Here is a 13,673-nt window from a genome sequence, read left to right as displayed (position 1 = left end):
CATAACTAACTCGCAGGGCTGTGAGGCCGGGGCAGGGGGTGCGCAGCTCCGTCGGGCAGAAGAAGTCGAGTCCTGGAAAGCAGCCAGCTCGCTGTGCAGGGCATGGGCTGCGCCAGGCACCCCCACAGCTTCCCCAGTATCCTGTGTGGTCATAGTTCTGGACTTGGGGTGTGCACAGGACACCCCTGCGTGTACCTACATATCTAAGTCTTCCAGTGATTTCAGTAGCTGAAAGTTGACTGCACCCTCGCAGCACCCCAGTGGCACCCCCTCAAAGAATGGGCTGCCGCAGAGCGTTGCTGTGAGGACCAGGTGCCTGACAGGCGGTAAAGGCCCTGAGTTGGAGACCAGTTGTAGAATTCGTCCGCCGGGGGGATGCTGAGTCCCCAGCTTTGTTTCCAGAAAGGTGGCATTTGTCTTCCCTCTCCAGCCACCCACTCCCTCCTCACAGTTCCCAGGTCTCTGGGGGAGACTCCCTCACTTCCCAACTGAACATGAGTCATCTGCTGAGGCGCCGGGCTGGCTCAGTGGAGCGTGCAACTCTTGATCTCGCGGTTGTAGGTTCAAGCTCCACATCGGGTATACAGCTTGCTTAGGGATAGAATCTTTCGAAATAAATAAATAATAAAATAAAAGAAGTCCTACGCTGCCAGTCAGTGCTTCTGATCAGCTCAGCCCTTGCCCTGTCTGAGCCCTGAGACCAGCAGGGAGACAGACACAGACGGTCGTCGTATGTGAGTAGCAGACAGAGGCTGGCCCGGCCAGCTGTGTCTTGGAGAGTCTTGGGCTTTTGGGGTGCCTGGGCTGGGGTTGGAAGTGCCAGTAGGGGTGCAGTGGGTGGGCAGAGTGAGTCATCCTCCCCCGCCCTCCCGCAGAGCCTCCTGATGGTCTGCTTGCCCCTCCTCCGCCCTCCAACTAAGCAGTTGCCACGAGGCCTGTTCCCAGAATCTGTTTAGGTTGTTCCCCTGCTTGGAATTCTTCCATGTGTTCCCTCACTCAGGGAAGAAACCCATTTCCTCCTTGTGCCCCACAGCCCCACTTGGCTGGTCCATCCCCTGCATCTCCTTCCTGGCTCTTTGACGCATGCCACACCCTAACCCCTCTTCCCTCAGGACCTTTGCATGTGCTGTTCCCGCTCCCTGGCAAGCGTCACTTCCTTAAAGAAGCCCTTCTTCCTCTTCCCCCCCATGTCCCCTCGCCTGGCATATCCCCACATATACCTACCCATGACATAGAAAGCACCCTTTCACAGTTAGGATCTCAGAGCAAATTTTGTTCCTGTTGGATCGCCATGTCCACCTCCCGTCACATTGGTTGAGTTCTGTGGGTGCAGTGATTTTGCTTCCTGTTGTCTCCAGGGCCTGGTACTTAGAAGGCCTCCATAAACATTTGGGTAGATGGGCCCAGTGTGACACAGTAGGGTGCTATGAGGTCAGTGTAGTCCCAGACCAAAGCTAACTCCTGGGACCTTCTTATTGTTCTGAGGAGGTCTGATGGTAGACAGGATTTCTGCTGGCGGTCAGCAGTGTTGGCCCCAGTGACTGCTCCATGACTGGGAACACCAGGTTGAGTGTTCATTCACTACCCCACTCCTCCCCCCTCCTCCCCATCCCAGGCGGGAGACTCCATTCCCAGGCCTTCCCAAGGTGCTGGCTTCCCTGCCACTAACCCTGGCTCTCTGCCCGCAGGGATCTTCATTGCCTTGCTGCTACGGTTTGACATCAGGTAAGCTACTTGGAAACTCTAGCCCTCAAGCTCCATGAGTGGGGCGTCTTCCCTGGGCAGGGTACCCCAGGGGTTCCTTGGTGGCTTTCCGGAGCCTAGAAGAGGTGACCTCTGATCAGACCTTCCACCGCCGCAGTGGCCGGTGCGATTCTGATTTATCTGCACTTTGACGTACTGAGTGTTCAAAGACCCTGTGGCCAAAAAGAAAAAAAGGATCATATTCACAATGGATTTAAACCCAGAAGGTCCTAGTGGTACTCACAGTGCTTTCTCACTGTGTGACCTTGGCAAGTGATCTGACCTTTCTGGGCTAAGGTTTCTCATTCTTAACTTTTGTGGTAAACAAGAGCTCAGACCTTGGCATTACCAGGAAAACCTGGAGGGAGCGCTGAGCACAGGGCCACAGGGAGACCCAGCTGCAGTCCAGTCGTCATCATGCATTATCAGCCCAGGCTCAGGTCACTGTGTCCCAGCTTCTCTGGCTGCTCCCTGCGTGCTCCCCTCACTCAGATTTTTGGAGTCCACTGTGGAAACTGAGCACGGAGTGGTAAGGGGGCCAATTCGAGTCACCACTTGCAACAGGAAAGGTTGCACTGTTAATGCAGTTGGGCGTGCCACCAGTAGGTGGCGCGGTCTTCCCAGTGGAAGGTTCACAGAATGTGCACTGAATTTCAAGGTGGTTTGTGAACTTTATTCTTAATCTCCTTGTGCCTCATAATTGCAAAAGCGGTAATGGTGTTGACAGTGGTAACAAGAAACTGTACCAGTGTCTCTGAAATCGGGTTTGTCTGTGAAACTTGCCTCTGCTTACGTCCACGGGCTTAGCCTTTGGGAGGGACCCGGCCAATCAGTAAATAGAGGCACGTCTGTGCCAGCCAGCTGTACTTCTGGCTGTGCAGAGGTGACGCAAAGAGAGCCCACGAGCGTCCCTGGGCCACTGGCTAGCGACACAAAGTCACGTTTGGCTGCCTCATTCCTAGCAGAATGAGAACCTCATTCTCAGAAGCAGAACCTCATTTCTAGCCTGGATGGGCAGGATTGGCCAGCCTTTCCGAGCTGGTTCTGGAATCTGTGCCGCATGCCCACCGTGGTCGGCTTCACCCCAGGCTCCACGGCAGCATAACTCCCAGTGTGCCCGCAGCTCCGGGCTCAGCGGCAGCTGGGGTCGGAGGTGGAGGGGGCGGGGCGAGGGGATTGTGCTGGGTGCCGGGGACACACAGAGGTCACAGAGCTGAGGTGAAGGGGAGTCTGGTAACGGCAGTGCGATGTGGCCCTGAGGCTGCTCTCCGATGGCTCGCCTCCCGGAAGCCCCCCGCACTTTATCCACGAGGTCAGCAGCTACTTAGCATGTGCGACAGGTTCCCTGATCTGTTACCGCCACTGCTCTGGGAAGGAGGAAGTCAGCGGTGCAGCTTCTGCATCAGGGTCTCCCAAAGCGTGACTCGTAGCTTCACCGAGGTGGTTTCTCAAAATGCAGATTCCTGGACTTTGCCCCAGACCTAGTCAGTCAGACTCCCTGGGGAACTGGACCTGGAATTTTTTGTTTTGGGGTTTTTTTGTCAGCTCTGTAGGTGATTTGTATGCTAGCTAAGGTCTTAAAGCCACTGTTTTAGGTTATGGCCCTTGATATTCACAGTCACTGAGCGGATGGATCACGGTTTTCCCATTTTGCAGATGAATAAATGGAGGCCTAAGGAAGGAAAGTGACTTGTCCAAAGACCTATAGCTGGGACAGTCCCGGGATGCATGCCCAGTACCAGCCTTTCAGCCATCGCACACCTCCAGGGTCTTCCCCAGCTCCCCCTTCCGAAGAGATGGCTCTCCTCCCATGCCTGCAACTAACCCTCCTCCTCTTTCTCCCCACACCTTCCTGAAGCTTAAAGAAGAACACCCATACCTACTTCTACACCAGCTTTGCAGCCTACATCTTCGGCCTGGGCCTCACCATCTTCATCATGCACATCTTCAAGCATGCCCAGGTGAGCGGGGCTGTACTACGTGCCGGGGGGATGCGTGGCGAGTGCTCCCACTGTGGCTAGCAGGGACTTCCGTACATAGGGCTTCTTTGTTGTGACATGCACAAGCAGTCCAGGGGTAGGTGCTCCCCAGCGATGTCAGCAGGGGCATGTTTGTGACCCTTGGCCTTTCACCTGCAGCCATCTCAGGATGCCAGTAGCTGCTCCAGGTAGCACAGGCATGTGAGTGGCAAGGGGGAGGAGCATAGATACCAGCCATGCTTGTTGCCTTCATCAGGAAGGCAGAACCTTTCCCAGAACCCTCTTGGCAGATTGCTGCTCTCATCTCATGGGCCAGATCAGTGTCCTGTGGCTCCCACCGCAAGGAGTCTAGGAAAGAGGGGCTCTGGCTTCTGCACCTCCGTAGTGGGGCAGACGTAACAGTATTGGGGTGGATGTTGGGTGTTCTGGCCCAGTGCCCACCTTACCAGTTGAGTGATAAGGTGTCAGGGGCCCTCTCCTCTGATTCCCCAGGCAGGCCAGCCTCTGCGCCCTCCTCCCAGCACATTGGGTAGTGAGCTGCCGTAGAGTGAATCAGAGTGGATAAAGGCTGAGATTGGTCACTGTGGCCCGAAGAGGGTAATACTGAGAGGGGACAGCCAGCAGACAGGATTACCGTCGACTGGAAATCAGAGCACGTCCCATGTGCCAGGCTCTGCCGAGTTCTTCACGGGGGCCCTCATGAGCTGATGAAGGTTATGTGCCACGCGGCCAGCGCGTGGTAGAGCCAGGATCCAAACCTGTGTCACGTGGCATCCAAACCCAGGCTCTGGACCCCTGGCAGTGGGAAAGGCCGGGTGGAATGAGGGCTGAAGGGACACAGGTGGGAGGAAGTCCACACTCCTCCATCTGTTCACTGCGGGGCTCTGGGCAGCTTGCTGAAGTTAGGCTTGATTTCCCTCGGTGATTAATTTTTTTTAAATTGGGATAGTAATAGTAGCCAGCTTGGGGCTTTTTTAGGATGTAATGAGTTAGTATAAGGAGAGTGCTCAGAATTTTGCCTGGCCCAGGTGGTATTCGCTATCATTGTTGGCACTGTCCCCTCCATCCTCCACTCCCTCTGGTCTCCCCCTTCCCAGGGCCACCAGCCACTGAGAAACCACCTTTGAATTCATCACAGTAGCTGTTCGTTGAGCAGTTACTGTGTGGCGGGCACTATGCTAAACTCTTTTGCTCATTAACTCACTTACTCTCTATAGTATCCATGATACTTATGAAGTAGATAGTAGTATTCTCTCATTCTACAGAAGGTCCAAGGTCCAGGCAGGGTCCCCCCTAGCCTATAGGTGGAGAAACCGAGACTCAGTGAGAAACCACCTCTCATTCATTTCTACTCCAAATAGCCTGGGGAGCTGTGTCAGCCAAGAGTGACACTCAACAAGGAGGTCACCGAGTTATTGGACCTGACTTGGGGGACTAGCTTAGAGGCCTCTGCGAAGTCTCTGCTCCCAGGCCCATCTGTTCCAATCTGAGCGCCATTCCCCCCGTGGCCACCAGGTGGCAGCCTTTCCTTCTGCCTGGTTAGACTCTGAGGACCCCATTGAGCACTCCCGCAGTGGCTGGAGAGGTCCTCTGTGTGGGGATGCTGTAGCCCAGAGAGAACATGAGACTTCCTGGGTCACGCAGCAAGTCGAGCTAGGCCCCAGCTGGAGCCCTGGACTCCTAACCCTGGCCCCAGGCTTGTGCTACTCCCCAGCAGCAGCCAAGCCATTGTCCCATCATCCACCTTGGCATCTCTCTGGAAATCTTGGAAAAAGGATCCAGGACACAAGGGGACCTGTTTCTTGAGGACCCTCTTCCTTTCTAAGACACAGGCAGTCCCAGTGCCAGCAATGCCCTAGGTGGGAGTCACCACTGCCCATGTCTTCAGCCCTTGTTGCCTCTATCCAAAAACCTACTCCAGGGGCGCCTGGGTGGCTCAGTGGTTTAAAGTCTCTGCCTTCGGCTCAGGTCATGGTCCCAGGGTCCTGGGATCGAGCCCCACTTCGGGCTCTCTGCTCAGCAGGGAGCCTGCTTCCCCCTCTCTCTCTCTGCCTGCCTCTCTGCCTGCTTGTGATCTCTGTCTGTCAAATAAATAAATAAAATCTTTAAAAAACAAACAAACAAACAAACAAAAAAACCTACTCCAGGTATGCCTGGGAGGCACAGTCAGTTAAGTGTCCTACTCTTGGTTTTGTCTCAGGTCGTGATCTTAGGGTGCTGAGATCGAGCCTTGGCATCAGGTTCCATGCTCAGTGTGGAGTCTGCTTAAGACTTTCTCCCTCTCCTTCTGCCCCTCCACGCGCTTGTGCTCACATGCGCTCTCTCTCACTCTCTCTCAAATAAATAAATCTTTTTTTTTAAATCCCACTCCAAGCCAGGGGTCTGGCAGCCTCCTAGAAAGGCCCTTCAAGATGATCGGGTGTCTTCATTGTACAGAGAGGGAAGCAGTTTAGTCGGGGTCACACGGCAGAGCTGGGTGGAATGTCAAGAGCCCTACCACCCAGCTTGCTGTCTGGAGCTGTACATCCCAGCCTCTGCTCAGCACTGACCTTGGAGCAGGCCCCAGGTGCCTTGAGAATACCAACCTCACCACCTCCCACAGCAGCCCTTCAGTGGCTCCTGGCTCTCAAGGCCTTGGGGAAGCTAAACTTGTACCACCTTTCCCCTACCCGCCCTCCCATGGAAGCCCTCTACTTTGTCTGGCCTGGCCTTGATGAAGACTTAGAGACAGAGAGGTACTTAAAGCCACATCCTGGCCAACTGTGAGAGGAGTTCCCTCTTCTGATCCTCAGTCTCATTGTCTGCAAAGTGGGTGTGAGGAGACCTTTTGAGAAATTGAATTCTAATAAGTTTATATTTGCTTTATTTTCTGTCCCATCTATTTGGGCTTTTTTTTCTTTTTAAGATTTTATTTATTTATTTGACAGAGACAGTGAAAGAGGGAACACAAGCAGGGGGAGTGGCAGAGGGAGAAGCAGGCTCCCTGCTGAGCAAGGAGCCTGGTGTGGGGCTTGATCCCAGGACCTGGGATCCTGACCTGAGCCGAAGGCAGTCACTTAACCAACTAAGCCACCCAGGCGCCCAATTTGGGCTTTTACCGTCATTTTCTTTCTACTTTTTGGTGTTTTATTCTTTTTCTGGCTTTTTTTCTTTCTTTCCTTTTTTTTTTTTTTTTTTTAAGATTTTGTTTATTTGAGAGAGGGAGATGAGAGACCACACACAAAGGGAGGAGCAGGCTCCCCACTGAGCAGGGAGCCTGATGCAGGGCTTGATCCCAGGAGCCCTGGATCCAGAATGTGAGCCAAAGGTTGAAGCTTAACTGACTGAATCACCCACGTGCCCCTCTTTTTCTGGCTTCTTAACTTGAAATCTAAAATTATTTCAAGTCTTATTTTCTAATAAATGCACCTAGAGTTACGTTATAAATCTCCCTCTGAGTACTCCTTTGGCTGCCTCTCACATATTTTGGTGTAGACTTTTGTCATTGTCATTTCTGTTGCCATCCAAAAGGCCTAAAACCTGACCTATGCAAAGCCTAACTCATAGCAAATACCCGATACAGTGGGAGAAGCTCTGCCACTTTTACATACCTCATGTGACCTTGGACAAGTCCTTATCCCTATCTAAGCCTCAGATTATGTTTTTAGCTCCAAGGGTAGTACGTATGAAGTAGTGTGGCTCACAGGCCACACATGGCAGGTGCCAAGAAATGGTCTGAAGGTCAGCCTTGGTGGGCTCTAGAGCCCTGTTCTCTGACCTCACTTGCCTTAGGAGTGGGGTCTCCTCACCCTTACCCCCAATCATCTCCAAAACACCCTCTTAACTTCGTGAGCACCCATGAGGAAGCCATTTGCTTAGTACTTACCAGGCCCTCTTCTGAATGCCAGGAACAGAGCAGTGACCAAGACAGTCGTAGACTCTGCCCTCATGAAGGTGACAGCCTAGCAATGGAGAGACTGACGTCTGTAATGGCAGAGCTATGTCCTGCTCCGGACTGCCAGAGAATGCTATAGGGAATGGCAGGGGGCCTGGAGGGTAGGCAACAAGAGGGCCTGGCTCCCTGCCAGGGAGGGCTTCCCCACAAAAGTAGCAGGGAAGCAGAAGCCCGAAGGAGGAGGAGTCTAGGCAGAAGTGGGAAGACCGTCACAAGCAGCAGAAACTGCATGTGCAGAGGTCCTGTGGCTAGAGGTGACAAGGAGGACCAAAACAAGGTCATTGTGTGGTGCCTGGGTGGCTCAGTCAGTTAAGCATCTGCCTTCAGCTCAGGCCATGATCCCAGGGTTCTGGGATCAAGCCCCATATGAGGCTTCCTGATTGGTGGAGAGCCTGCTTCTCCTTCTCCCTCTGCCTGTGGCTCTGCCTATTTGTGCGCTCTATCTCTCTGTGTCAAATAAATAAATAAATAATCTTTTTTTCTTTTTAAGATTTTTATTTAATAGAGAGAGAGAGATCACAAGTAGGCAGAGAGACAGGCAGAGAGAGAGGGGAAGCAGGCTCCCCGCCAAGCAGACAGCCCCATGTGGGACTCGATCCCAGGACCCTGAAATCATGACCTGAGCTGAAGGCAGAGGCTTAACCCACTGAGCCACTCAGTTGCCCCAATAAATAATCTTTTTTTTAAAAAAAGGTCATTTTCGCCAGAGTAGAGCCAGTCAGGTAATATTGGAGAAGGAAGCAGGGTCACATCTCACGGGGGACTTTAGGCCACTGGCAGCACTAGAGGTCACAGAGGGTTGAACAGTAATGTTCAACTTTCAGGGCCTACAGGGAAGGGAAAGCTTTAGAATCCAGTATGCCTGAGGTCCAGTCCCCCGTTGACCGTTTAGATATCTGAGGTCTGCACTGTCCCCTATCCTCCCAAAGCATCAGTCTTCTTCCTTGTGAACAAGGAGGGTGGTCATAGGGGATGTAGAGATGGACTGAAATGTTCCTCAGGAGGCTGAGCTCAGGCTAGTATACGCCGCAGGCTCTCCGTCCTGTCCTCTAAACCCAGCTTCACCAGGACTCTCCGCACAGGCTCTAGAGCCGGACTGCCTAGGTTGTCTAACTGTAACGGCATCTGACAGCATCTCCTGGAGCAAACTTCCACCCCCAGTTGAGGGAAGCAGAATCCCTGGGAGTAGGGTGGACCCAGGAGGTTGCTTGACTGAACCTGATGTCCCAGGACATTAAGATCCTGCCAGCCAGACGCCTGGGTACCCTTAAAGCCCTGCATGCTTGACTTTCTTTGGGTTCCTTGCATTCCCTCCCAGGGACGAGCAGCTCTGCTCAGGGGGTCAGGAGCCCCAGGTGTAGGCCCAGGCACCCACTGACTAGCTCTGGGAACCTGAGCAGTCATTCCCCGGAGAAGGTTGGAATGATGGTCATGGCCCTGAGCAGGTGTGCCACCCAGCAGTTGGTCACCAGCTCTGTTCTCTCACAGCCTGCCCTCTTGTACCTGGTCCCCGCCTGCATTGGCTTTCCTGTCCTGGTGGCACTGGCGAAGGGGGAAGTGACGGAGATGTTCAGGTAAGGCAGGGCGGGGGGCAGACACCTGCATGGCACAGGTGCACTCGCAAGCAATTCGTGGAGCCTGCTGGGGCTGCTTGTACACGTCTCCAGGGGAACATTGTTCCTGCCACCGGCCCCACCCCTTGTCCTTTCTGCCAGCACGTGGGTGCCTGGCCTGTGGCACCAGCAGGAACCTTTCTGCGGGGCTGGGAGCCAGGGGAGGGCAGCCCCCACATCCAGATGCCTGCTGGGTCTTCGGAAGGGACTGGCTGGTGTAGTTCCCTCCCGCCCCAGGCTGCCCCACTGTCAGAAGCCCCAGGTTCCCAGCCTGCCTGTGACACCATGTGACTTCAGGCAAGTCGTTCCCTTTCCCAGCCTCAGCTTTCCCATGTGAGTAATAGGGAGGATCCTAGTGTGGTAGGAGGTGCCCCAGATTGGAAATCAGGTGTCAGTCCCTGTTGAGCCGCCTCAATGGCTCTCACCCATAGCTCTGTCTCAGCGAGTGTCTCACTTGCACTCATACCCCTTCCCCGTGGCCATATGCACTTCTGCCACACCCTGTGCACTGCCCCACCCATAGCCCACGGCCTGCATGACTCCAACAGGTGTCTGCTCCCCAGCACCACTGACCCCGCCTGCCAGGGACCCAGAAATAGCTGCCCAGCTGCACTTGAAGCTGCCCACTCGGGGCCTTCCGCCCAGCGTCTCCTGCCTGGCCTCCAAGTTGTCCCTCGAGTGCCTGCCAGGGCCATCTGTGCACCTGGCTGCCTGCAAGGGAACCTGTGACTCACCCCTCCTCCGTACCTGCCTCTGCCCTCCCTGTCTTGCCTAGAAGCCCCAGGCTCCCAAGCTGCCTGCCCATATCTCCTGGCTGGCAAAGCCCTGTGGACTCTGAGGCCAGGCTGGGGGGTGAACTTGGGGGCAGATGTGGGGACGGATGGGATCGGATCCCTGAGCTCAGCACCTACCCTCACCCTCTGGCTCGTCCATTCTCAGCCACATCCCTGCCTTGGGGTCACCATCCCCCCGTCAGTCCCAGTCCTGTTGTGTCCACATAAGGTCAAGCTCTAAACCCCCAGAGCGAGGGCACCTGCTCAGTTCCTGCTTTCCGTAACTGTCCTGCCACGTGGGCACTCTCTGCCCCTCTGCCCCCGCCCCCAGGAGGTTCTCGGGTTAAGGTGAAAGAGCGGGTTGTCTCTCTCTTTCTCCAGCTCTCTCCCTAATTCTCCACCTTATCTTTTGTTTTACTTTTCCCTTGAGAGATGCTCTCTTTTTTTTTTTTTTTTTATTAACTTAGTTCACATACTCACATGACTCAAAATTTCATGGCCAGGAGAGGGAAAAACCCTTCGCGCCGCAGCCACCCCAGAGCGCTTGTCTCACAGACACCACAGCATGCGTGCGCGTTCCTGCACGGATGGAAGCACCCTTGGAGCATTCTGCATCTGGATTTTTCACACAAACAGCAGGTCTCAGAGGTGTTTCTGCAGCAGCACCTGCACATCTCGAACATCCTTGCTCTTTTGCACAGCTGCATGGTGTCCCTTTGTATGGGTGCATCTTTTTTTTATACACCTAGTAAGTCCAGCTGCTTTCCCACTGAGTCTGAAGATGCAGAGGAAGATAAAAATAAGACCGCACTGCTCCCTGCTCCTTCCAAGAGAAGTCTCTGTCCCCTTCCCTTCCCCCCTGGTCTTTTCCTCTCCATCTCTTTTTTTCTGTCTCTCTGTCTCTCACACAGCTACGAGTCCTCGGCGGAAATCCTGCCTCACACCCCGAGGCTCACTCACTTCCCCACAGTCTCGGGCTCCCCCGCCAGCCTGGCCGACTCCATGCAGCAGAAGCTAGCTGGCCCTCGCCGCCGGCGCCCGCAGAATCCCAGCGCCATGTAATGCCTGGCAGGTGCCCACCTGCCTGCTTCCCCCCACTGCCCCGGGGCCCAAGGTAGGGCAGACACCCCAGATCCAGTGGATGGGGCCGGGAGCATTGCCAGGGGCAGGCAGCAAGTCCTCCACTGTCACCAGGCAGTCACCATACCCAGCCTCAGGGCCGGGAGCTGGGCTCTAGAACCTCGTCCTCGCCAGTGGTGTGGGCTTCATGTGAGAGAGCAGAGAGCAACGACCCTCATCATCCAGGAATAGATACTCTTATTGTTGGCCTCTATAAGAAACCCTGGGCAGGTCACTTTCCTCTTCCAGAACCTCTCTCTGTTCATCTAAGTGGGCATATTCCTGCCTCCTGGGGTTGACCTTGGGGGGGAAGAGATACAGGTACTGTCCTTGGCGTGAACTCAGTTGCTCAATAAATGGGGCCCATAGCAAAACCTGAGCCAGGGTAGCAGCCTTCGAGAGTGCCACCTTGCCACTTCCCGGAAGAGCAGCCCCCTGCCTGCCTGTGTCCTGGGGCTGAGTTGTTTGACACCTGCCACGCACCCTGGGAAGCAGCCCCCCTCCCGTAGCCTCATCCTGGCTGCCCCATTTTTTTCCCCACTCTCTCCAGTGGAAGGTCCAAGAAGCTTAAAGTTAATCCACCCAAGCCCAACCTCTCCATCTGCCGCTGCCCTCCACTACCTCTTGGCACCACCAGGCACAGAAAAAGGAGAGCAACCTGTCTGAGAAGGGCATACGGTGGGGCCGGGGCCAAGCCTGGAAGATGCTGGGCCGTGAATGCCAGGCTGGTGTTCCTTGTGTGCCCAGGGATTTTCCTGGGATGGTGGGGAGGTGGGGCCTGGAAGTTCTGCTCTCCCCCTCCTCTAAAGGTGTTGTTCTTATTGTTTTGTTTTTTTGGTCAGTTATGAGGAGTCAAATCCTAAGGATGCAGCAGCAGTGACAGAGGGATCCAAAGAGGGAACAGAGGCCTCGGCATCGAAGGGGCTGGAGAAGAAGGAGAAATGATACAGCTGGGGCCTGACCCTCTGAGGGCCAGGCCAGGCAGGTGGAGGCAGGCCAGTACAGGCCTGCGCGGGCAGAGGGCGCCGGAGGCCGAGGGTGTGGGAGGCTGGGCAGCTCCAGCAGAGGGGCGGGGGCAACAGGATCCCTCCTGCGGGGACTCCCACGGCCTGGTTCCCTCATCCCCCTTCTCTGGCCTTCCTCTGCCCCTTCTCATCCTCTGCAGGCAAAAGAAGCCCCAACTCCCCCACCCTCCCAGATGCCAGGCGGGAAAAGTGGGTCTGATTTTTAGATTTTTGTATTGTGGACTGACTTTGCCTTACATTAAAAATTCATCCCAGGATCCCCTGGGTAGCTCAGTCGGTTAAGTGTCCAACTCTTGATCTCAGGGTTGTGAGTTCAAGCCCCATGGTTGGGGCTTGAGCTCAATGCCCAGTGTGGAGCCCACTTAAAAAAAAATGTCATCCCATTGCTCAGGTAGGCCACTATGCCCCTAGAGGGGTTCTCTGCACCCAGCATCTTGCCTTTACTAGCTCTCACCCTGCCACTCAGAAACTTCCCTGGAAGCCCCTTCCTGGGAACTAGGAACTCAAAACCTCAGGGAGAGACCCTGACCTCCAGGTCCTTCCATCTTCGTGGATGCACGACTAGTGCCTAGCTAGCTCAGCACGCCAGGGATGCCTCCTGCCAGCAGAGGGGGCCCACGAGCCCTCCTTCATTACCACCCCGGGCCCCCCTTTAGTTTTCTTCACCACATTCTTCCCAACACTTGAGTGCAGTGAGGCTGTTAGGTGCTCCATGTATCGCCCACCTACCCTGGCGAGACAACAAGGGAGGATACCAAAAAGCTGACCTGATTCAGCAAGAGGACCAGTATCTGCAAAGCTAGAGAAATGGTCAGGGCCTCATGGATCCCAGGGAAGGATTTAGATTTTATTCCCAGGCTGGCAGGACCCAGGTCTTTATGGCTTCAGCTGGAGAGCACATGGATTCTAGATCGCCCTGGAGATCACGGCCCCATAATTCCTATTCTGCTCATTCCCAGCATTCTTCCCAAAATGACTATGCAAGGCCAGAAGGATGCTGATGCTAGAAGCCACCCCCTCCACACACTGAGGCCAGTCACAGCACAAGGACCAGGGCCCCTGAAAGGCTGGAATGGGAAGGAATGGGGCCCAGTGCAAGTTTGCTGAAGACAGCAAGGAGCCATGGCCTGCAAGAATCCCCAGTGGACCAGGCAAGGGGTGGGCCCAGCCCTTATCCACCTGCCTGCTGTGGGGTCACTGGGTGGAGAAAACAGGTGGAAGAGGGTGACCACCAGCCCCAGCCCAGGACTCGGGCCTCCAGCTCCCAACCCAGGGCTCTCATGCCCAAGCTTCAGGTTCAAAGGCTGAAAATAACTCGTTTCCAGACAGTTCGGAGGTGGCCAAAAGACAGGTATGAGCAGAGAATGGGAAGTATCCGTGTATTAAATTGTTCCCAAGCACCTCACTCGAAGATTTCACCTCATTTCAGTCTTAGGCTCCAGGCACTAGTATGAGCCCCATTGTGCAGATGAGACCATTGAGGTGGG

The 13,673-nt window shown here is 54.8% G+C and overlaps 1 protein-coding gene across 16 annotated transcripts in view; it reads left to right on the top strand.

Annotated features, from left to right (window-relative positions):
- Nucleotides 1-12,462, top strand: part of HM13 (histocompatibility minor 13) — a 40,311-nt gene extending 27,849 nt beyond the window's left edge. For 5 of the 16 annotated variants that reach the window (XM_032858950.1, XM_032858953.1, XM_032858951.1 and 2 more), the window contains 6 exons: nucleotides 1,689-1,725; nucleotides 3,602-3,704; nucleotides 9,145-9,230; nucleotides 10,954-11,100; nucleotides 11,712-11,885; nucleotides 12,004-12,462. In XM_032858950.1, the coding sequence (XP_032714841.1) occupies nucleotides 1,689-1,725; nucleotides 3,602-3,704; nucleotides 9,145-9,230; nucleotides 10,954-11,100; nucleotides 11,712-11,885; nucleotides 12,004-12,106 (650 nt within the window). In that variant the 3' untranslated portion in view covers nucleotides 12,107-12,462. The other 11 variants (XR_004382856.1, XR_004382857.1, XM_032858955.1 and 8 more) reach the window with 8 other exon arrangements.
- Nucleotides 12,463-13,673: the final 1,211 nt, after the last annotated feature.

Source organism: Lontra canadensis, unplaced genomic scaffold (assembly GCF_010015895.1).
Source record: "Lontra canadensis isolate GAN:19392208 unplaced genomic scaffold, GSC_riverotter_1.0 scaffold16, whole genome shotgun sequence".
Classification (NCBI taxonomy): Eukaryota; Metazoa; Chordata; class Mammalia; order Carnivora; family Mustelidae; genus Lontra; species Lontra canadensis.
The sequence above is the reverse complement of the archived record's forward strand: the minus strand, read 5'-3'. Positions and strand labels throughout refer to the sequence as shown.